Source organism: Leptopilina heterotoma, unplaced genomic scaffold (genome assembly GCF_015476425.1).
Source record: "Leptopilina heterotoma isolate Lh14 unplaced genomic scaffold, ASM1547642v1 Lhet_11, whole genome shotgun sequence".
NCBI lineage: Eukaryota > Metazoa > Arthropoda > Insecta > Hymenoptera > Figitidae > Leptopilina > Leptopilina heterotoma.
This window is the reverse complement of record NW_025110829.1, coordinates 3,532,602-3,557,391: the sequence shown is the minus strand read 5'-3', so window position 1 is coordinate 3,557,391 and position 24,790 is coordinate 3,532,602. Positions and strand designations below refer to the sequence as shown.

Sequence of the window (24,790 nt, the reverse complement as noted above, 5' to 3'; positions counted from 1 at the left end):
AATTATTAACTTGAACTATTACAATTGTATACAATTTTTACTTTTCTTTTTAGTAATTCTACCTTTGTCACTACATCAAAACTTTTTTTTCAATTATTCTCGATGGCTTACAACTGTTATCGTCTTAATCTGTTTCTAAGTTAAAAATATACAAATTAGAGACGAATCTATAGATTTAATGTAATCACTTTAATGAAGTACATGATTCTATTTGAAACGCCATTGTAGAATTATTTGCCTTTCTTTTCGGAACACGATGTAAAAGTTGCTTTACAATTCATTTTTACGTACATAGTTATTACGAATGTGCTCAAAAAGTACATTCAATATGTTTATTACACTTTTATAAGATTAATTTACTGATTATTAAATAACTTGTCTATTATCTATAGTTAAAATTAACAATAAAGTTAAGTGTATTGGATCTTTTAAGTAGTATACTTAGATAAATAAAAATATTGCGCTTAATTTCAACTAGTTAATTATGTACATACAATACACATTGTTCGATTGCCGTTGTGAAGATTAACTTGTCGGTAATTTAATTGTTTTTTCATTTTTTTTTAAATTGCTTTCACAAACACTTACCATTACAAAAAATTCACGCGCGATCTACTGATCCTCCTACAGAAGTTAGGAGATTTATTCTTCTAAAACTTTCTAGCTGTGATCAACTCCATAAATTTTTACTGCAAGAAAATCATTTTATTGAATTAATTATTACCGTTGTTAATATTTGTTATATGAATACTAGTGACTACTACTAATACTAGTCTAGTATTCATATAATTTAACGAATTATTAATTTAATATTTTTTCATCGTTAATTACTTGATCGAATAATTAAAAAGGATTATTAATTATTAATCAATAATTGAATAAATGAAACGAAACTTAAATTTCAATGAAACTTACATTGTTTTTGTCACCTTTGAAGTTGTTGTTAGAGTTGATCGTTTTTTGTTACCACGACATTTTTTCACATAAGCTTCAATAAGAGCGGCAATCTTTTTCGGATTAATTTCGCCAGATCTGTTGTGACAAATCTGAAATAGAAAACAAATTACATAAAACGCTTGTAAATGTATGAAAATAATTCGTTTTTCATATTTTATCAAACAGTTTAAAAACTAATTTTTACTTGAGGTAAAAAAATTTAAGAATTTTATATTTACCTTCGGCACAGCTTTACGCATAATATCCTTGTATTCTTCTTTCGTGACATGTTTTTTAGTATAATGTGGTTTCAATACGAGTTTCACTTCCTCCACAACTCTTTCCTGACGATTGAGCTTTTTCAAAAACTGGAAAGACATTCGAAGTTAATTCACGTATTCAAAGACAATGAAAATTTATATTTTAAGGAGGTGTCAAAGTCGATATGATTTTTACACTGTAGCTCTGTGTAAAAATTGCACCGACTTTGACATCTTAAATAAAAAAGGGAATTAAAATAAATAATAGAAATACAGTTAAAAAAGAAAAAATTAAAAACACGTGAAAAATATAAGACACTATAGTAAAAATAAATTTAACGAAATTGTAATTAAAAAAATATTTATAATTTAAAAAATTTATTTTCGAATTAAAAATTATAATTAAAAAAAAATTGTCAAATAAAAATTAAATTAAAAAAAGGTACGTAAAACAGAAAAAATGAAAAATAATCAAACCTCGGAAGGAAGAAACCGAAATAAAAAAATAAACAAATTTAATAAAATTAAAAAGAAACGGGAATGAAAAAATTATAAAATAAGAATCTAAAGAAAGAAGTAGGTACTAAAAAATTAATTTAAATAATATAAAAGAAAAAAATTTTTCCAACAAACCTTGTCCTTGACTTGCATTTCCACTGCAGAACTTGGCAGATCATCTAAAATTTGCAATTGATTTTCATCCATGCGAACGCCAACTTTTGGATTGGTACCTAAAAATGAATCAATAGAAATATAATAAAAGGAACATGATTAAATCTGTGTAAATCAAAACTACTTATGCAGCAAAATATAAAAGAAGTGCGTAATAAAACTAAGAAAAAAAAGAGTATAGAAAATAAAAGTTTACTTTTCAAAGGAAAATACTTAAAAGAAATTAAAAACAAAATAAATGGAAATGTTTCTAAAAATCCCTTTTGTGAATTTGAGAATTGAAATTTTCATTTAATCTTACTATACAAAAATTGAAAATAAAAAGCGTTCTTACCAAGAGTGAGTGGGTACACACTTTTTTTTCTCTTGTCCTTCTTCACTTTGACTTTCGTTGAATTTCTTACATTAACAGGCGACGCTCCAAACAGAACATCAAAGGCATCCTTTTTAGGATCCTTATTGATTTTGGATTTTGGTTTTTCTGGAGGAGGTGTATTGTAAGGACTAGGGGGATCGAACATTCCGTCGCTGATACTAGAACCTGGTGAATATGGTGAGGACATATCAATGACGTCATTAACCATTTCTGTATCATTGCCATTTTGACCCAATGCATTTGTTTTATTTGTTGCCTTTGCTGTTCGATTTGCTGTCGTCTTTATAGAATTAGTAAACAAATTTGGTAATTGAGGCCTTTCAATGGGACGTTGTTTAATTTGATTACTTGGCGAAATGCGATTTGTCTGAAATTTTACAATATATTCATCATATTTTTCTTATTTTTCATCAAACAATTATTATTTTACATCATATGACCGATTTTCAAAAGAATTAACCCCTTCAAATTTTTTTAATTATACTTTTTTTTGTTTAAAAACATTTAAATAATTAATTTCTAATTTAATTTCCTTTCTTGATACAGTTTTATTTCTATAGAATTTTAATTCTAATGTAAAGAATTAAAAACTTGATATAAATTTAGTAGTAGAATTTTTTTGTATTTGATAATAGTATTCAAATTTTAGTCATTTAATTTTTTAGGAAATAAATTACCAAAAAAAGAAAATTATTATTAATTTTAATTGTATGGTAATTACAATCTTAATTTTTATTAAATATTAGCAGGTAGCTATTAATTGATTAACTAAATGATAATTAATTATTAATTACATAAAAACTTTAAAAGTTGAATACAAATTTTAAATTATCAATTTCTTTTTAATAATCAAACGAAAAAAATTGTCAATATTAAAAAATACATAAAATCAAATTTATAATTTAATTTTCTGAAATTTTTGAAAATTTTCATATTTTTTCATTCTATTGGCATTAAAATTCAAAGGCAAAATTAAACACTGCCATTCCTTTTTTTATTTTATTATTTAAAGTGGTTAACTTATTTTAATCTCATATTATCATATGTGTATTTATTTTATTTTTTCATCTCTTTAAATAAAAATTCGTCAACATTTTTAAAATTTTGAGACAGAAATTTAATTAGTAATTACATTCTTTTTACAAATTAGGACAATTAAAATTAAATTTTTAAATGTTAATTTTTTATTTTGATTTTTAATATAATTATAATTTTTAATTTAATTGGTAATTTCTAATTAAATGTTAAATTGTAAGACATTAGAAATTCAGGAAAATATTTGTCTCAACTACAGTCAAAACGATTTTTCTAATTTTGATTAAAATTCTTATAAAATTTATCAAAGAAAAAAAAATTATGCAAAATTAAAAATTTGTATTCATTTTTATTTAGAGAGTGAAAATAAATTGTCAAATTAGTAGCTGAATTATCATTATATTAATTAATTAACCCTTTGAGACGCTTGTTTTTTGCAGAAAAATAATCTTCATTTTTTCTGAAAGTTTGAAAATAATACTTTTTATTTATTAATTTTTTTATCGTTCATTTATTTATAAAGTAAATGGATAAAAATTTTGTCTTCTTTTCCTCAAAAAACGAATAGTTTTCTAAGAACTGCGAATTGAAGACATAAAGTACGATTTTCGAATTCCAAATCGACAAAATCAGAAAAGAATACCAATGATATTTTTAAATGATCAATTTTTAAAGGGAATTTTATTATTTTAGTTTATTTTGAAATTCGAATTTTCATTTTTAATACAAATTTCTGTTTTTAAATTAGAAATTCGTATCATATTCTCAAAGGATTAAAAAATTATTTTGAAATTTTTGAAGCCCTTCAAAAAAAAAAATTTTATGTAATAATTTGTTTGACATTCAAAACAAAAGTTAGTCCATTTTCACATATTCGTAATCATTAAAAAATATAAGTAAAATATAAATACAATTAGAATATAGTTATAATAAATAAGAATATCACAATTGTTTTCAACTTTCCAGAAATTGTCATTTTTTCAAAATAATAATTTTTGTGTTAAAAAAATAAAAAAAGTATTCAAATTGAAAATTTGTGTCAAATTACATTTTTTTGCAACAATTATAGATATAAAGTTTGGTTTTTCTTCTAATTTTTATTTGGTTTGATTTTAATTTATATTTGGAATCAAAAATAAAATATAATAAAATGAAATGAAGATTTCTTTGAGAAAGTAAATCTAACTTTGATTTTCTTTAACTTTTCCCTTATTTCGAAATAAAATTTCGACTATTTCTCTCACCCTATAGAATAATCTGATCTAAAAATTATTAGATACAACAGAAAATATCTGTAATACATTTATTTGTGAATACCTTCAATTGTAGAATTTTTTGAAAAATAAATATTTTATTATTATTATGTTTTCCACAAGAATTAATTTGTCAAATTTTTTCAATTTAATATCTTCAATTAAAATAAAAATTCTATAATTCCATAATTTAATCACTTAGAAAAATTGCGAACGCAACTCTTTTAAAATTTAATTATTTTTTAAATTTCAAAGTAAAATTATTCGCTAAATAAATTATTAATAAATGATTATAAAGTTCAAAATAAATTTTTATTACAATAATTTTGTGTCATGTAAGAAAAAATTAGTAATAAAAGTACAAAAATTAAAATTTAGTTTTTTAATTTTTACTCTAAACAATAATTTACGAAAATATTATTAATAAAAAATATTTCATTTATGTGAACATTTAAAACTTGTGGATCTTAATAATAATAATTTTTTAAAAGCTTTTCAAGAATTAAATTATTAAAAAAAAATTTAATTTCATATTCTTCAAAGTTCAATTGAGGCCTTGGATCCAATAACTCGCCCGATGCTCGGAGGAACGCGCAACTGCCAGTCAGTGAGCAGTGAGCGCCTCAGGGCCACTCACTGCTACCCGACTGGTATTAGCGCGTGCCTTCGAGCGTCGGGCGAGTTATTGGATCCAAGGCCTCAATTATTGTCACAAAGAGAAAAAAAATCTGATTTTCTGATCTGATTGCAAAGTTTATAAGGCGAACAATAAAAATCAAGAATAATTAAACGTTATTAATCAAAATTCAAATTTTTCATTCAATTTTTTTTTCAAATTTTTACAGGAAAAAATGACAATTTAAGGAATAAATAAAAATTTATAAATAAGAAACGAATATAAATTAATTTCCATGACAAAAAAAATTTTTTTCTGTCATTCCCTCACATTTCCCTCACTTTCCTGACATTTCCCTGTCTTTACTGACATGTGGTCACTACCCTGTTAATATTAAGTGGGTGAAATTCATAACGTTCATGATCAAAGAGTGGAAGAAAAAAATGAAGCTGTAACTGGCACCCACTTAATTTTGAAAATTAAATTTTAAAATTAAATATTTTTCTTAAACCAACACATTATTTTGAAAAATTAAGTGGGTGTTGATAACAAGGTGTAATTTTCAGCTTCTTAAAAAATTATTCAACTTTAAAATTTAATTTACAAAAATTAAGTGGACGCCAGTTTCAGCTTCATAAGAAAAAAATGTTTTTTTTAACAGAAATAATATTACATTTTGTTTCTAAATTTTTCTTTTTTAAATTGCTGATCAAAAAATATTGTAAAAAAGTTTTTTTTAGACAAAAATTTGAGGGAAAAATATGTTTTCTTCTAAAGTGTTAATTTAGTTGTGAACTTCACCAGGGTTTAATATTTTCAAAGGTTTGCTGAACACAAAAAAACCAGAATTTCTCTATTAATTTTAGAAGTTTATACTTTTTCAAATTTCCCGATTCTTCCCTGATTTCTCTGAGCAAATTTACCATTCTCTCTAAATCTGAATCAGCGATAAGTATGCCACTATTTCAATTAGCGCATATGCGCTGTGAATTAGTGAAATTTCACTAAATAATCAGTGAAATTTCAGATTAATTAGCGCATATACGCTGTTTGAAAATAGTGGCATACTTATCGCTGAGAATCAGTGAAATTTCGCTGACTCAGATTTAGAGAGTTCCCTGAAATGTGTCAACCCTGCAAATATAGAGATGGACTAACTTTTTTTCGAAATCAACACCTACCTGAGCAAGATTCCTTTGTGTGGTCGCTGGAGCATTTGTATTAAATATATTGCTCCGCTGCACAGCAGCAGCGACTGTAGCGAGTACAGGATTAATTGTCGGAAATGTGGTAACAGTTGATTGAGCATTTTGTAAATTCTGTTGACTCTTTGTTGGACTGTCGCTAACAGTGACAATATCAGTTTGCGTCAAGTCATTTGCCGATGGTGATGTGTCTCTCTTCGGCGATGACGCCCTCTTAATCGTGACCATGGAAATAATTTTCGGTTTCTCCGCCTGCTTATCGGAAATTTGCTTCTCCTGATCTTGCGTTTCACTCGAGGTTAATGGCGTATCATTGGAATCGTGTTTCCTGGGCGATGTGCGTTGATTACGTTCGTCATTGAGAGGTGTTGCCTCCTGACTTTGTACGGGAGTTGGTGATCTTGATTTCGTGGGATCGAACGGATCGTAAGCGTCGGGCGATGTCGGCGATGACGATGGTGGTTCAGGGGGTGTATTTGGACCGATTTTCAATCGTAATTCCAATTCCTCCTGTGCTCGTAATTCTAGTTCCTCGTCGACTCTCTCGTCAATTTCCTCCTCCTCCTCTTCTTCCTCCTCTTCCTCTTCCATTAGGGGGTTCATCATCGATGGCCTGAGATTGTTCGCTTGCTTGTTGATGGAGAATTTCACTTGTGGTTCGGGTGGTGTCTTGGGACCTTGGGAGACGAATTGATCGCGTGATGGAGTTGCTTGGGAAGACTGGTTTTCGAGGGCGATGAGACTTTGAGCTTGTTTTTCGTCGTCGTCGCTGAGGACGATTACGTCACGGGGCGAGGGGGTTTGTTCTCGGAAGGGCGATTGATCGAGGTCGATGACGGCAACGGGTTTTTTGGTTGCGGCAATTTCGGCGGCTTTTGATTTTTTCTTTTTGTCCTTCTTTGCCTTGGGGGACTTGGCACGTTTTTCTTTGAGTTTGTCCTTCTTTGTTTTCTTGGCGGGTTCGATTTGAAGGGGCTCGCGACGGCGACGTTTGGTTGGTGGCATCAGGGGTATTGTTTCGGGGAGTTCCTCGGGTTGGATTTGATTGCCCTCGTTGTCTTTGTTGAAGCACACGCTGACGAGGATGTTGTCGCCGCTGGCGAATACTTCCTTCGAGGGCGGAGGGGTTCGCATTCGCTTCCCTTTCTTGCGCTTGTCTATGTCCTTGGACTTCCGGCGTTCCTTCTTCTTCTCCTTTTTCTTCTTCTTGATCGCCTCCTTGTTGGTGAGAATGACGGTCAGATTCTTTGGGGGCACGGTGACGTTGTCGAGGCCGTGAGGCGGGGTCCAACCACGGCCGGCCAGATCGTTGACGCGCTCGGGAGTTTTTGATCTCGAGGCGGAGAGCGATGGGGTCCATTGAGCACTCCACGATTCACGTTCCTCACGCTGGCGGAAATGTGGTTCGCGATTTATCATTTTCTCGCTCATTTCCCAGTTTCGATTGCGGTCTCTCTGTTGGGATAGTGATCGTGCGAGTGATCGGGACCTTGATCTGGATCGACTGACTTGTTTTCTGTTTGTGTGCTTCTTGTCGCGTGGTTTTGAGTTTCTCTTACCGCTCCTTGTTCTCGATCTCTTGCGGAGTCTGGAACGACTGCGGGACTTGTGTTTCTTTTTGTCCTTTCTGGCATCGCGGGACTTGGACCTGGTTCTGGATCTTCGTTTTCGGGAGAGTGACCTCCTTCGACGATCGCGACCGCGAGGTGTCAGGGATCTTCTCCTTCTTCTTGAGAGGGATCTGGATTTTCTCTTTCTCGCTATGGAACTTCTTCTTGGTGACTTGCGCCTTCTTGGAGACAGGGATCTTCCTCTCGAATAGGATCTTCCACGGGAAACTCTCGAGGCGTCTCGATCTCTCGACCATGAGCGACGCTTGGATCGCGATCGCGATTTGGAACGAAGCCTCGAATAAGATCTACTTTTGCGTCCTTTTGAGAGACTTCTACGAACTCTGGAGTGACTTCGACTTCTTGATTTGCTCCTCGTTAAACTGTGGGACAAATCGCGAATGTCCCTTCCATATTCGTCTTTTCTCGGCCGTGGTTTTTCGGAAACGATTTTTCGCACATCGTACCTGGGCAATTCCTTTCGTTTCTCCTTCTTCTTCACGGCTTCCTTCTTCTTCTTGAGTTTATCTTTATCTCTGTCCTTGTCTCTAGATCTCGATCTTCGATCCTTGTCGCGATAATTTCGATCCTTGGTATTCTTGGCCATTTTCTTCCACGAGAAATTCTCTGACGAGATATTTTCCTTATTCTTCTCGGTCTCTTTACTTCGATCCTTTTTCTCCTTCTTCTTTTTCCTCTTGCTGTCGTCATCGTCCTTAGCACGATCTTTACGTGCCAATCTTCCCTCTTCCGGTATTTCGCCCTCCTCCATTTCTTTCTCCTTTCTCAACGTCAATAATGTTAATTCGTCCTCAAAATTCATTGCCTCGTCTGTTTCGGAAATAGCCTCAGTTCCTAATCCAGCGTAAGCTGGTGGTGTTCTACAGCGATCAAGATCATCATTCTTGTCTCTTGTCGGTGTTATCGGCTCGAGACCACTCTGATCAAATGGAGACACGGACTTCTTTACTTTCTCCTTCAGTGGTAACTCATCCTTACATGGAGTGTATCCACCATCAGAATCCCACATTTCCTGTTCTGGAGCGTCGGCCTGAGAGACACCTTCCTTCTCAAGTGGAAAATCATCATCAGCTTGTAATTTATCCGGCAATTCTGTTTCATCCTTTTCTGAAATTCTCTCATTTGTAGCTAAATTATCGCTTCTTTGTTCAACAATTTCACAGTCATCATTTTGGGAAGATTGTATTGTATCAGCAATTGAGATGACAGTGTCTGGACTCCTAGCGTTTTCCATTTTATCCTCATTATCATCTTTTTTCGACTCCTTTTCGCTATCTTTACTCAAATCCTTTCTCTCTGGAGTTCTTGCTCCGTCACTGTCACTGTCGTCTTTCAATTGACTTCGATTCTTCAACTCGGGTGTTCTTCTGTCAGATTCCTCATCTGGTTTTGGACTGTAGAGCGTCGGCACCGGTACATCGGGACTATAGAGTGTCGCAATTCCACCCTTCGGACTGTAACTCACCAATTGTTCCGAATCATCTTTCACTGACGCTTGATCTGATTCTTGGGTTTTGTCAACCGTTTGACTATCTGAATCGCCGAGAATTTGTGTCGGCATTTCTGAAGAGTCAATTTCTTCTTTATTTAAAATCTGCGTTGGCAGATCACTATTATCTTCCTTGGGGGAAGAATGAAAATCGAGTTTTTGCGTTTGTAATTCGGATATATCGGTTGAATGTTCCGGTAGGGCAATATTTTCCGTCTCCGATTGGGAATTCTCGAGTTTTTGTGTTTCGAGATCTGAAATATCACGTTCGGGTGTTTCACTGAATTTTTGTGTTGGAAGTTGTGAGTCACAGATTTCTGACTCCTGGTTAATTTTTTGAGTTGGAAGTTCTGATTCGTCTTCACTTGATTCAATTTTATTCTTGTCGTCGTCTTTTGAATCACTTGAATCAATGTCCATACTGTTTGAGTCCTTTCGTTTTCTCTTCTTCTTCTCCTTGTGACTGGAATCGTCTTTCTCTTCGGATTTTTTCTTCTCGCTCGTTTTCTCTTCCTCAATGGAAGTTTCCATATCCCGATCTATCTCATCATACAAATTACCGAATTTGTTATTCAATTTCAAGGTATTTATCTTGAAAGTGATTTTTCCTCTGGAATCATTGGAGGAGATTTTCTTTGGCGGTATTTTGCTGATTGTCTGCCTCTCCTTGCGGAGTGCTTCAATGTAGGGTGTTGGTGGTTCGGGAATGTCGGATAAATCACATGTTTGAATATCGCCGAGAATTATGTCTTCATCTTCGGGTAAATCAGGCATTTCCGGTGGTAATGGCGGAGGTTCTAGGGGACCGATTTGAGACGATAATTCTTGTTCGGTGTGACGGGCAACGTCCATTGTTTCTGATGAATAGATGGAGAAGTTTGGACAGTCTGCTTGTGAATCATCGTCCTCTTCATCGTCATCATAGGCTGTAAGTCGAATTGTCGATTTTACTGGTCCGCCGAAATCGTCATTTAGAATATTCAAACCGGCGAAACTCTCTAGTGATGGAGGTGGTTCCAAAGGTGGTGGATCTTTCGGAGAGGGAATCTGATCGACTTGGATGTTAGTCGCTCGTTTATTACTATCATTGCTGTCACTTTCTTCAGCATTAAAGGGATCGTATTTATCATCTGTTTTTTCGTTCTTCGCAGTTTCCTCTTTCGGTGTGTCATCGATAATCAGTTCCTGATCACTGTCATTGTCTTTCTCGCTCTTAGAATTCTCGTCGAAATCCAATAAACCGGATGGCGGTTCAGGAGGCGGGAGAAGAGTGCTCGAATTATTCGGATCGTCGCCTGATTGACTTTCGCCTTCTACTGGTTTACTGGGTCCCACCATGTCACTGTAAATATCCAGTTCTTCATCGTTCGCTTTATTAGATTGTGATTCGGATTCCGAAGGTAATATTGGATCCAAATCGGTCTGTTGACTCGGCGTATTCTCGGATGATTCTTCGTCATTGACGGGAGGTGGTAAATTGTTTGGTACAATTGGCATTTGCAAGAGACTAGGAGGACCTCCTGGTCCTGGTGGACCCGGCGGACCAGGTGGGATTAAGGGACGAATCAAAGGTGGCGGTCCTCTGTTAAAATTATCCTGAAACGGAAATGGAGGTCTCTCGCTCCCCTCGGGAAATTGCAATCGCTCTGGCATGGAATAACGGTTTCTCTCGTTGCGAAAATGCTGGGGATTACGATTACGAAAAGGTGGAGTGCCGAAAGGTCCCTGGGGACGAACCTGGAAATTTGTGTTAAAATTTTCCGGCGGTCCACGATTACCAAAATCATCTCTCATTCCGGCTCCTCCATAACTTCGTCTTCCGCCACCAGAGTAAGAATCACGTCCACTATAACCCTGACCACCGTGACTTTGACGATTGTTTTCCCTGTAACCGCCGCGGAAATTTCCTCGATTACCTCCACCACCACCACCACCACGGGGACTATTGTACATTGGCGCTTGTGTAACATCATTTGGATTGACATGCGATAGATCTAGAGGTTGATCTTTACCGAGTAATTTATCAGGTTTATTTGATTCATTTTTCTTAATGGGACTTTCGTTGTTATTCATGCTTGTTGAACTTTCCGCGTCTTTATTGATAACTAATAAAGAACCATCAGATTTACGAGTGATAAGGTGACTGTTCTTCTGATTATGCCAGACTTCTTGACTTTTGAGAATACTGTCGAGTAAATTTGGACCGCTAGTATCTTCCGTGCTGACTGTTGGATTGACAATCCCTTTGAGTGCCATTCGTCGTCTGACTGTTGAAATATGCCTTCGTGGTCGTGCGACAATTGCTGGACCATGACTATCGTTTTCATCTTCGGACCTGATTGGAAACAAATACATATTCATGCCACTGAAATGCATGTACAATTTTTCTACTTCACATTTAAAATTCTTAAAATAAAAAAATTTTCAGAAAAAAAGTAATTTCAGCAATAAATATTACTTTAAAAAACATTAACTTTTGCTGAAGGTTTCTTTACATTCCGAACTATTCTTCATAGGAAAATTGTTGCCTTTTGAACAAAAAACAATTATTTCTATTTTAAAAAAATATATCACCTGTAGCTAATTTAAGCACATTAAAGTGTTTCCGATATATCTTTTTATAAACTTTTCTATTATACCGGAATGTTATAGCCATTTAAAAAAATTCATCCTAAGAAATGCAGTCTCAAGTAAAAATTAATTAACATTTAAACAATTGAAATTTTATTATTAATAAAATTTTCTGGAAGAACAAATATTAATTTCCAAGAAAAAATATTTTAAATCTACAAACATTTATTTGTTTATACAATTTGTATATATAATTCAAATTTATCATATTGCTTCTATAGAATTTTTTAAAAATGATTCGATTTCAATGAAAATGTTTATTTTCTTCAAAAAATGATTTTGAAAATATTCTTATTTATTTTTAAACAAAGTCAAAATTTTCTTATCAACAAATAAGCATATTTTCAAAACGGAGTGCTTGTAAAATCTGAAAGGTAATGTTGTAGAGAATCATTTTTTGGAGAAAATAAGCCATATTACATTTAAATCGAATCATTTTAAAAAAATTTTATAGAAGCGACATGACAAAAAATTTATATCATGTGTAAATTGCATAAAAATAAATAAATTTTGATTCACAATTTTTTTCTAGAAAATTGATATTTTTATTTCTCTAGAAAATACGTACTAATAATAATAATTATTTTAATTATTTGAATGATAATTATTTTTCTATAAGTCTGCATTCTGTTGGATGAACCACCTTAATATTTATAAAATCTTTACGTTATTATATTATTTAAATTACAAACAGTAAAAAAATATTTATATTATGTTGTGTTAATAATCTAAATCAAAAATAAAACTCACTGAATTTTAAAATTGAATCTAAATTTTATGATCACAAAAAAAGTGGAAAAGGGGACAAATCACCAAAAAAGATGAAGAAGGTAACAAATCATCAAAAATGGTAAAAAAGGTGTCAAAATTGAAAAAAGTGAGAAAAGGGAATTATCTGCAATGCCTGAACTGTTTTTAAAATTGCCAATTTAGGATAGTAATAATATGTATTCTCAAGAGCAACAATTTTTCGAGGAAGAAAATTAATTCGGGAACAGAAAGAATTGGTGCAATTTTTTTTCTTTAAAGAAACAACTTATAATTAAAATATAAAGTGATAAACAATTCAGAACAATGTGTATTGTGTGCAATTTGATTGATAATTAAAAATAATCATTAAAAGATCCATATTTTTGTCTCAGCCGTTATTTAGCATGAGTGTGGTAGACTAACGCATTTTTATTTTTTTTTAAACTAAACGCATTGCAAATCATTTGCCTCTGTTTTTTTTTTGTATGTGTAAAATTTAGATTTCCTTGTCAATGATACCTATCTGAATAATTTTTTTTTTCATATTTTTGTACAATTATTATATAATGTACGATAATTAATCAGTTTACGATTTTAACTGATCAACCTAAACTATCGTAAATTAAATAATAGAGAAATTTCTTTTTTTTACCTATTCCAATTTCACTGAATGCCTACTTAGCATTGCTTTAGAAATTTTGGATATTTAGTCATTATTCAGAAATCATTTTCCATTCGAATCGAATTTCTAATTTGGGAAAAAGATTTCGTGTCTATTATAAAACACAATTGAAATCCATTTTGAAATATTTTGTTTAAAAATATTTTTATTTCGAATTTTTTAATTTTAATTTTGTATCATTATAATCGATTTGATTAAATTGTTGATTTTAAATTATTCGAAATTTTTTTTAAAGAAAATTTTGTTCTCTTTAAAATTATTGTGCACTTTTGTTTTCATGGTGCAATTTTTGTTTTCTTTAAATTATAAGCGAAATAATAAAAATCAATTATAACGCCATTATCTTCTTTAGCGATTTAACTGTAAATTTTATAATCATATTATAATTGTAAAAATGTTCACTTACCCAGGACTAAGGAGAGAGTCTAAGGACAGCACACTTCCAAACATGCTCAATTGCGGTATGCCCGCTCTGTATCTGTCTGAAGAAATTCTGGATCCAGATTCGTTTGCTTCGGGAGCATTTCTATTTACTTTTGCTTTTAATAGAGGCATTCCTCTATTTTGCCTTTTCGCGTTAACTACCGATAACACCGTTCGTGCACGACGTTTATTTCTCCGTCTCCTCTGAAAGAACAAAAATTTACAATTATTACTAAAAATGTTTTTTTTTCACCAAATTATTTTAAATTTTATAAAGAAAATCAAAAAAACTAAGTTTAACTTTAATGACAATAAAGAATAAAATTCAAATTTATAAATTAGTTTTACATTTTATAAGCTATTTTTAGTTTATTTATTTAATGTATCTAAAATATTTTCAAGTTTTATATTACTATTTATTTTAATTAAAAATATTGATTTCTTATCAAAATACGTTAAATTGTAGAAAATTAAATGTTAATAATCAAGACTATTACCAAGAAACATTGAATTAAATATTTCAATCCGAACAACAACAATTGAACTGTACACCTTAACCTTGTTTCATATTTCATACCTCTCAACCTTCCAATCAGTTTACCTTTTTATTTTTTTGCATCAAAATACGCTTGATAATTAAACATTTCCATTTAAAATTTAAAATGTTAAAATTTGCTTTTGTCCATTTATTTGTAAAATAAAAAAACGTACAATTTTGGACAATGTTTTTAAGAAGAGAATTTAAAAAATTATTTGAGTTATTTGACATTTTTATTTTAATCCTTTTAAAGGGAAAAGTGATTTTCCTAATGTTAGAAATCGAAATTTTCGTTTGTTTAATGAAATATTTTTGTAAACAAAAATTTTACTGGTTTTTTTAAACTTGAGAAAAAAAAGAAAAAAAAATTGAATGTGTTACACTAAAATCCATGCAATTACTACAAAAAAAAGCCAAGTGCGTTCATTAAGAAAATCATTTATTCACAATTATAAAAATCGATTGATACATAAGACGAAAATAATAAAGAACACGCTATAAACAATTACAAAAAGAATTTTATAAATTAATTAAATGAGTATTGAATGAATATTAATCCACATTTTAATAAATTAGTCTAGGAAGATCGTGTAATTTCATTTAATGATAATTGAACGCTTGGCATTTATTAATTAATTATTTTCTATTCGGCAATGAAGAATTTTCTTTCTTTTTTCTTTTTCTTTTTTTTTTTTTTGATTTGACGCTAGTGTGTTAGTGACGATGAAGACATTAATGTACCTTGAGTCTCTTGTATTTTCGTTTACTGGATTTGCCGGCAGCTGTTGATTCCTTGACTTTCACGTAGCTAACAATTTCTTCTTCCTCACCGTCGTCGTTTATCTCCGTAATGCGCACTTCACGTAATATTGTATTGTTTCGTTTTTTAGTTTTACTTGCTCTCGTTTTACGTTTTTTCGTTGGTGCACGACGTGTCGTTCTTGTTCGTCCACTTGATGTGGATGGCGCGTTAATATCGGGAGAACGACTTCGACTATTATCGCCAATCGATTCAATTCCGGACGACGTCGATGGCTGATCCGGATCAAAGAGAAGTCGTCGACGTTCACGTGTTTCGCGTGACCGGGATAAATTTAAATTACGACCCGCGCGAATATTTGCACGAACACGTTCAGTTTGACGTGTACGCGGAATAATACGCGGACTGAACGTGTTTTGTACTACATGTCGACCCCGAGTGCGACCATACGACAGACCGAGACGACGTGCTTCTTCAATCAAATCAGGAACCTCATCAAGATCAATATCAATCTGTAAAATTCCAATCATATATTATTTCAGTTACTTTTTCAATAGAGAATATTTTAGAAGAAAAAGATTTTTATTCTTAACGGAGAGTAAATTTTAAATTAACTTTATAATTAGTAAAGTTTCAATCAATCTAATTAGACGTAACTATCGAATAAAATTATAAAAGAAAAAAAATTTGTATTGATAAATTAGAATAAATAATTGATAAAAGCCCACTTATGTGTATTTAACATATTTTTCTTCAATAAATTTTCCTAGTAAATCCTAGAAAAAAAAGGAAAAAAAATCATTACCGTTCTTTCGGGATCTCTAGGCCCGACTACACTCTCAATTGCCGAGAAACGCAAGAAATTACGTATGTCATTCCGAGATATCTGAAATTATAAACTATCAATTTGCCCTTCTTTCACAAAACCTGAAGAATCGAAATTCCAAATGTGAACTTGAATGACGCAATTCAATATATACCAAAATTACCTTCTCATCAGTATTGAGAATTTAAAAATTTGAATTTGAAAAAGTACAATGATTTAATAATTTTATGCTTATCTTTGATTTTATAATTGTATTACACGTTGTGAAAAATTATTATCAATAAACTAGTTTTCTTCTCGGAATTTTCTAAATGATTAAAAATTACTAGAACTAAAAATCAAAATATATACTTACAGCTTCGGCGTCATTTTGCATGTTTTGTGAACACTCTGAACAGTACCATTCGTCCAGGGGAATATGAAACAATTGTGGTTGTAGACATTCCATATGATATCCAAGATCACAGCCATCGCACAACAGCATTCGATCTTCTCTATCACATTCGCTGCAAATTTCACAATAAGTTGGATCCTCTTGAATTGTATCCTCAATTTGTTGTTTCACTTCAATCGGAATGTGCCTCAAAATCTGGAGAAAGTAAAACAATACCAGTATATATATTTTTTTTGAAACTATTAAATATTTAAATTAGAATTTTTCTTTTAAGAAAATCGATTTTTCGTTTAATTTAATAGATGAGTAAAAAATTTTCTCTACCTTGCCAGTGTGTGATTTGACATTGATGACAGTGAAAGTTTGTCGATCCACTGGACAAGTGTTGATGTTTTTACTCCATTCTAAAATGCACTCAAGACAAAAGCAATGTTCACATGATGACGGAGTGGCAATTTCTTGTTTTCTAAATGGCAATAAGCAAATTGGACATTTATCCGATTGTCCATCACTATTGTCGGACTCGAATCCTGCGCCCGATGTCGATTCATTTTCAACGTCATTTGTTTTCTTAGTTTTCTTCTCATCCTTCGCCTTCGAATTAGGTTCATTATTATCTGACTCCCCTATGCTTTCCCAATCCGATTGCCATTCCGAATCATCGCTTATCACTGTAAAAATAAAGTGAATAAATTGTAAGAAAAGAAAATATAATACAATTAAGAAAAAATAAATAAAGTGAGGTGGAGGATTTAAAAATAAATTAAAAAATAGGTAAATTTAAAGAAAAGTTTTAGATAATTGAGGGGCTGGATCTTAAAACAACACATAAAATTTATACAGTGGTTTTTGTTGGCTCCTGACACCCCAAAAATAATTTTTTTAAATAAAGTTTTTCACTATCTTATAGGAAATTTCCTTGCGCATCTTTTTTCTTCTCATGATTTTTTTATATTTATAACAGTTTTTGAGAAAAAAGCCAAGCGAATACCGCTGTAGAAATTTTATGTGTTGTTTTAAGATCCAGCCCCTCAATTGTAAGGAGAAGACAATTTAAAAAATTATTTTCAGGCTTTGCACTCAATAAATAATTTTAAAAAAGTAGCTCTAAGACTCAAAAAAGTAGCTAAAGAAAAATTAAATTTGACCATTTAAAAAAACTCGTTTTAGTCGATTCACAATATCACAAAAATTTGTTTCTATATTTCCCTGATTTCTATAAAAAATATTCACTTGTTTTCCTATTCTTGTAATAACTTCAATTCTAAAATTTTTGTAAAATTCTATTATTTTCCAAACTTTATAACTATAGAAAAATTTAAATATTCAAAAGACTAATTATTTTTCATAATTTCTAAATTAAATTCTTCACACTTGAATAATTTTTGTTCAATAAATATATAAATACCTACTTACATATTTTTTCACAGAAATTAAAATTTTGAATAATTTTAATGTAAAAGCTTTTTGAAATTTAACTACTAATAAAAATCCATACTATAACGCATTTAATAGTCAATTTATTATAAACTAAAATTTTAACTGGAATTCATTTTTAAATAAATTCTTATTAGAAAGTTCTACAAGAATTCAATTATTTAAAAACAAAAATAAAAAATTGATTATTTTTTAAAATTAAACACTTGTAAAGAATTTTATTAAAATTTTTGAAAATAATTCCATTCTTTCGAAGAATTTTAATAAATCTTTTGAAAATAATTACTAGGCCTCGGATCGACTTTAACGAGCCCAAAAAGTCGCTTTAGTCAATTAAAAATAGAAAAAAAGTTGAAAAAGTCGTTTATTTAATTCAATGTTGTCACAAAAAATGTTATTTTGTATTTCCCTAATTCTTCACTGATTTCTAAATTCAATTAATCGAAACTCGAATAATTTCATGCTAAATAAATATTTAAATACTTCACGGAGAGAAACTTATAGTAGTGGGTAACATAATTGTGGTTAGGGTGACCATCTTTAATGTTACGTATACAGACAGCTATATCTAGATAGTCACCGTTACCATCAATATCATCAGGAGTAACATCTTGGTAGTAAGGGGTAGCATAACTATATTTTTTTAGCATCTGTGATGGTTGGCAGTAGCATAATGATAGTATCGTGTAACATCATCTTTTTAACATCAAAATCTGACTATCCATTTCTCTCAGTGTTCTTATTTCTTTTTTCACAGGAAATAAAATTTAAAAAAATTACAACTTCTGAAATTTCTTAACATCTAAAAATTAAAACCCTTCCAAAATTAAATTATTTTCTACAATTTTGAACTAAACTTCATCTCTAAATCAATTATCCATATTAATTTTTAATAACTTTCCGAAAGTTCTTCGAGAATTCAATTATTTTAATACAAAAAAATCAATTTTTCATAATAATTGAACTGACTTTATTCGAAAGTTAATTGAATCTTAAAAAATTATGATAAAACAATTCGAAGAATTAGTTTTTTATAAATATGTAATTTTTCGAAAATTGATTGAATTTCTAAAAAGAATTTTTGTATAATTTAAAAATGTTAAGTTTAAAATTCGCGCAATCGAACCTCTACCTCTATCATCAGAGGGCACACTTCTCTTTTTGATAACTTCTAGTTATCGTTTTGAGTAGATGTTAACATTTTGATGCCTTTTAGTTATCGTGTGCCGCCTGGGTAGATCAGTGTTCATTCAATGGCTCCGCTGTTAATGTACTAATGTTTAATTGTGTATCTCTTTTTGCTCTTATATATGAATCTTTAAATATATTAACTTTTATTGTATGTCCCATTGTTTTTTTGTGCGTTACCCTGTTCTTATTAACAAAAAAAAACTAATTAATTATTTGGAGAATTTTAATTAAAAATTTGAAATATGATTATTTTCTCCAAAATGTTAAAAATGATTCTAAAAAATTTTAATGTTATTTTTTGTATTTGAATTTTCGGAAATATGTAATCAAAAATATTGAAAATAATTGGATTTTCAAAAATTAAAATGAAAAATTCTGAGAATTAGTTTTTTTCAAAAATATTTTAATATTTATTTTACAATCTAATTTTCATTAATTTTTATTTTTATTAAATTTACACTTTAAGATTTTTCGTTAAAATTTTTGAGAATTAAATTATTTCCAAAATTTTCAATTACAATTTTTTAACAGTTAATTTTCAAAAATTGCAATAAAATACTTGAAAATCATGATTTATTTTCAATTAAATCTTACAAAATTTCAATTATTCAAAATCTTTTTAATTGTATATTTCAAAAAATTAATTGGAAAAATTATTCAAAAATAACTTTTCAAAGATTTGTCTATAGACTATAGTTATACTTTTCACACTATAAAAATAGAAATAAGTTGCAGTTTATACCAAAAATGTCGTATTTTGTTGCAAAATTTGGAAAAAAAAGTCGAAAAAGTCGCATTATTTGAAAATAAAAATAAAATTTATTTCTTTCAAAGAATTTTTTTTAAAATATTATAAAAAATCCATTTTTTAAAAATTGTGTTTTAAACAATTAAATTCCTATAAAAATTGTATTATTCATGATATGGATTTTTTTTTAATAAATTAATTATTTTGAGAAAGATTATTAAAATAGTACACCTGTATTGAAAATAATTGAATTGTTTTAAAGAATTTTATTATAATTTTTTTATTTCAACTATTAGCGGATTTAAAGTAGTGCAAATTAGTAGGTAATTATAGCAAATAAATATATAAATTATAGCAAATAGTAGGTTTTAGTAGATGAGTGCTAAGCCTGTATTTTAAAAATTCTTTTTTCATACAAAAAAATTTTGTTTACTATTTTTTATGAGAAGTCAATATACTTACTCAAAGCAGACTCATTTAATTCGGTGTCACTACTCCCACCACTGAGTTCACTTTCGCTAACTAATCGCTGTAAAATAATCTTTTTTTAGCATATTTCAGTTGATTATTTTTTATTTTTTAATATAAGTGATCACATTGATTATTATTGTTCAAAGAAAGGTTAGTTAAAAAGTTTATTTTAAATATAATGTATACAGGCATCACAGTACCTTTTTTTATCAAAAAAGGTGAAAAGGGGAATTTTTGTACTCAAAAAGGGAACAAAAAGGGGACAAAAATTTATTTGTTTCTACAACCTGCATTATAATTCACATTTTTTATCATATAGCTTCCATAAAATTTTTTAAAAATGCTTCGATTTTAATCAGAGTTGCCACAAACATTTAATTTTGTTTTTCCCTGATTTCCAGACATTAACTTTTTCTCTAAAGAATATTCTGCGATTCACTCTAAAAATAATTAGATACGAAAAAAAATGTTCTATTACATTCATTTACGAATTTTTTTAACTGTAAAATTATTCAAAATCAGCAATAACTTCTTTTTTAAAAAAATATTTAATCATTATTATTTTTCCATAGAAATTAAGATTTTCAAAATATTCAAATTCAAATCTTTTTGAAATTCGACAATTGAGGCTCCCAATTCAAGAACCGGTCGGACGCTCGGACGACACGCGCTAGTACCAGTCGGGTAGCAGTGAGTGGCCCAGAGGCGCTCACTGCTCACTGACTGGCAGTTGCGCGTATCTTCCGAGCGTCCAACCGGTTCTTGAGTTTGGAGCCTCAATTTATAATAATTAAAAATGACCGAGTGATAAAATTATTATTTTCTAATATAAGAAATATTTTTATAAGATTTAAATATTGTCTGAAATTTTTGTGACACGTGTTTGAAACAAAAAATTTTATAAAATGTAATTTTTAATAATTAAACATGTCTCAGTTCTATAAGAACATGTTTTTTTAGTTTTTTTGTAAAGTTTATGAAGATTATAATTATGTTATTAATGTATCACTGAAGAGGACGCCAACGTTGGTGTCTAGACGTCTGATTTATTTATTATCTAATGAAAAAATAAATCATTACTAATCCAGTAGAATCCTGTGTTTTATCAATATATATACTATCTGGATGAAAAAATTTTAAAACCATTTTAAATATTTTTACTGTAACTTCTTCAAAATTATTTTTATCATTTCAATTCAATTATTACTTTCTAGAACTGTTAACTATAATTGTTCTTTAAATTAATTATTTAGAATAATTTTAAAAAAAATTCTGAGAATTTTCAAACGTATTTGTTTACAATTCAATTTTACAAAATTTCATCGATTATTTGGAAATTCTTCAATTAAATATATATTTGAAAATAAAAACTTCGAATAATTTCAATTAAACTTTTTGAAAAAAATTAATTATACAGAATTGTTAGTTAAAAATATGACAAATTTAGATTTTGAAAGATTTCAATATGAAACTTTTTCAAAATTCAATTATTTCTAAAAATTCACGTTATTATGCTTTTAATATTCAATTATTATGTAAAATTTTAACTAAAATTCACTTTTAAATCAATTTCTATTAGAAAATTATATGAAAATTCAATTATTTAAATACAAAAATAAAAAAATTATATTGAATAATTGAACGTTTCTTAATAATTATTGAATTCTCATAAAGAATTTTATCAACAAATTTTTAAATAATTAAATTCTTTCGACAAATTTTAATAACATTTTAAAAAATAATTACATTTTTCGAAGAATTTGATTAAAATTGTACCTACTAAAAATAATTGAAATTCTGCGATGAGTTTGATTATTTATGAAAATAATGGAATTATTGCGAAGAAATTTATAAAAAGTTTATAAATAATAGAATTCTAGTGAAATTATTTTATTATTTATAAAAATAATTAAAGGTTTGCGTTGAATTTTAATAAAAGTTTTTTTAAATAATTGAATTCTTTTGGAAAGTTTTATTAAATATTATTTAATATAATAATAAATATAAATATATTTTATTAAATAAAAAATTATTTTGCAAATAATTGAAATTTTTCCAAGAATTTTATTAAAATTTTTGAAAATAATTGAATTTCGAAGCAAAATTTTATTATTTATAATAACATTGAAATAAGGGAACAAGAGGGGACCAACTGTGATGCCTGTATATAACATAATAAAATAATGTTTAAGATTAGAAAAATTATTTTTACTTCCATTTAGGTGTCAAATTGCTAAAACTAGTTAAAAAATATAAATAAGGGACAAACTTTGATCACTGATATAAAAATACAAATTCAACAATTTTTTTTAATAAACAATACATACGTGGACTTTTCTTTTGTTTACTGGTCTTTGTACATCACTACCGTCATCACTGCTTTCGGCATCACTGACAACTCGTTGCTGTTTGATCGAAAAAACAAATATTTATTTTTTATTAACAATTTATTTCTACTATTACTTTTTATTACTTCATTAATATCATTAGGTATTAATTTCGAATTTTTCTATTATTTTTATTACCATTATTAACATTATTATTATTATTCTTTATTTTACTTTCTATTTTATTGATATTGAAAATAAAAAAACGTCCAAGTTTTGGTAGATAAATTGAATGATGAAGGATATAATTTATGTTATACGTACAAGAGTCTTTCTTTTGCGATGATTCCGAACAACAATTGAGTCCTCGCTGCTATCACTGTCATATATAATCAATTTGCGGGACTTGGATGTTTTTTGAATCCGCTCGCCATCACTTGACATTTTGAAAGTTTGAAATGAATTTACATTCACTTCATATCTTGAAGATCAACTGTATAAAGAAGGCGAATATTTGGTTAAAAAAATGGAGTAACTAAATAAAAATGTTGCATAATAATAATAATAATTGCAATAAAATTAATATTATTGCATGTTTACATAGTAAAATACCAAAATATAAACGAATAAGATAAAATACGTGTAAAAATTTTAAATATATAATTGATTCAAATTCAAAAAGATATTTTCAATATCCAATATTTGTTATTAAAAGTATCTAATGTATACATTTTTATTTAAACTATATAGGGAATAACATGTTACACTGCTTTTCGGTTACATACAGGATTTCTTGCCCGTGAAAAAAATCAATACATTCAACACCCAAACGATTTTTCCTCTAAAAACCGTTAGCAGCATCAACTTCCATTCGTGGGCATTTTTAAATTATTATTTGATATGATAGTTAAAATAGACTAATAATAAATACGTATATTGCAATTTTTTTCTCAGAAACTATTGCATTTTAAATACAAAAAATTTGTTTGAAAGAAAAAGGAATTTAATTTCTACTGATCTTAAGATGATTTTCACTTAGCAAACGCAAAAAAAGTTTCACTAACGAAGCTGATAATTAAGAATCAACTTGTGAATCAGCTGTGGAATAAAGTTTCGAATAAAATCCTTCAATATAACAAGATAAAAATTAAAAATTTGTAAATTTAAGATTTCAGGAATAAAATCGACATGTAGGTAATGTTATAACCGACCTCGATCAAAAGTTTTCCAAGCTCATTGATTACGTAGGTCATATAATTATATTAAATAAGATAACATAAAACACACAATTATTACGTTTATAAATATACTCGTTCAAATTTCCTTTAAATTGTTTTCTTTAATAAAGAAATTAATAGCTTCCTTTTAACACTGATCGCACCCATAAACGTCGCTTTAACAATTATATTCCAACTCACTTAAAAATTACATTAGCCAAAAATGATCTTTATTTAAAAACCAACACATTTGTTTTTTATAATCAAACACTAAAAGTTACATCAAAGGATGTTAATTTTCACACCTTAATAGGCGTTTTTTTTGGGATGTTAGAAATACTCTTGTCAGCTAAGCACAGGTAATGAAATACCACCATTTTGCACTCTTCTCCAACACTTTTTAACTCGGCCAAAATATCATTATCGAATGTATTTATTTAATAGAATAGTACCTACTGAGATTAAAATCCGATGTGCGTTAACAAACTTAACAAATATTGACAATTCACAGTACGCTTCTATCAGAATTCTACGACATCTTGGCTTAAGACGCCGTGGACATTTGCGACGTTGCGCTATTTCTCATTCAAGATGGCTTCTTATTCACAGGTCACAGGAATACAAGGAGAATTTAGAATTATGCTCTATTTGAATACGAATTAGATAGCTTTGTTTATTAAACATAAAGCAATTATAGACTAATTAAAACTATACAATTTAAAAATAGCTCTAAAATAGTGGATCTATTCACCAAATTTTAAAAAGTAATAATTTACACCAAATTTACACTATCGACATGCAGATGTCAAGATGAATGTTACGAGCGACTACCATCTCGCTCGTTAACTTTCGATATATCGATTTACGAGTTATCGAAGCGCGAAATTATAACATTTCGTTAATAAACTTAATTATTTTTAGT

The 24,790-nt window shown here is 29.3% G+C and overlaps 1 protein-coding gene across 7 annotated transcripts; it reads right to left on the bottom strand.

Annotated features, from left to right (window-relative positions):
• Positions 1 to 18: 18 nt before the first annotated feature.
• LOC122504227 (PHD and RING finger domain-containing protein 1) lies at positions 19 to 24,704 on the bottom strand. 7 transcript variants are annotated; one of them, XM_043615227.1, is made up of 15 exons: positions 24,620 to 24,704; positions 22,976 to 23,144; positions 22,652 to 22,729; positions 20,316 to 20,382; positions 16,802 to 17,148; positions 16,439 to 16,672; positions 16,063 to 16,143; positions 15,239 to 15,769; positions 13,943 to 14,163; positions 6,330 to 11,808; positions 2,203 to 2,611; positions 1,830 to 1,927; positions 1,176 to 1,304; positions 916 to 1,046; positions 19 to 689 (listed from the first exon to the last, which is right to left on the bottom strand). In XM_043615227.1, the coding sequence occupies exons 2-15, from the start codon at positions 23,093 to 23,095 to the stop codon at positions 671 to 673; spliced, it is 7,944 nt and encodes a 2,647-aa protein (XP_043471162.1). In that variant the 5' UTR covers positions 23,096 to 23,144; positions 24,620 to 24,704; the 3' UTR covers positions 19 to 670. The 7 variants fall into 7 exon arrangements, with proteins under 7 accessions (XP_043471162.1, XP_043471171.1, XP_043471144.1 ...); XM_043615236.1 differs by having other exon boundaries at positions 2,224 to 2,611; positions 24,325 to 24,629; XM_043615209.1 differs by having other exon boundaries at positions 24,321 to 24,627.
• Positions 24,705 to 24,790: the final 86 nt, after the last annotated feature.

Excerpts from the sequence above, each read along its gene's own strand:
- LOC122504227 (XM_043615227.1), bottom strand. The coding sequence starts at position 23,095 with ATGTCAAGTGATGGCGAGCGGATTCAAAAAACATCCAAGTCCCGCAAA. Across the intron at positions 14,164-15,238 it reads GAAAATACAAGAGACTCAAG|AGGAGACGGAGAAATAAACG; the intron begins GTACATTAATGT and ends TTGTTCTTTCAG. Across the intron at positions 1,928-2,202 it reads TGTGTACCCACTCACTCTTG|GTACCAATCCAAAAGTTGGC; the intron begins GTAAGAACGCTT and ends ATTCATTTTTAG.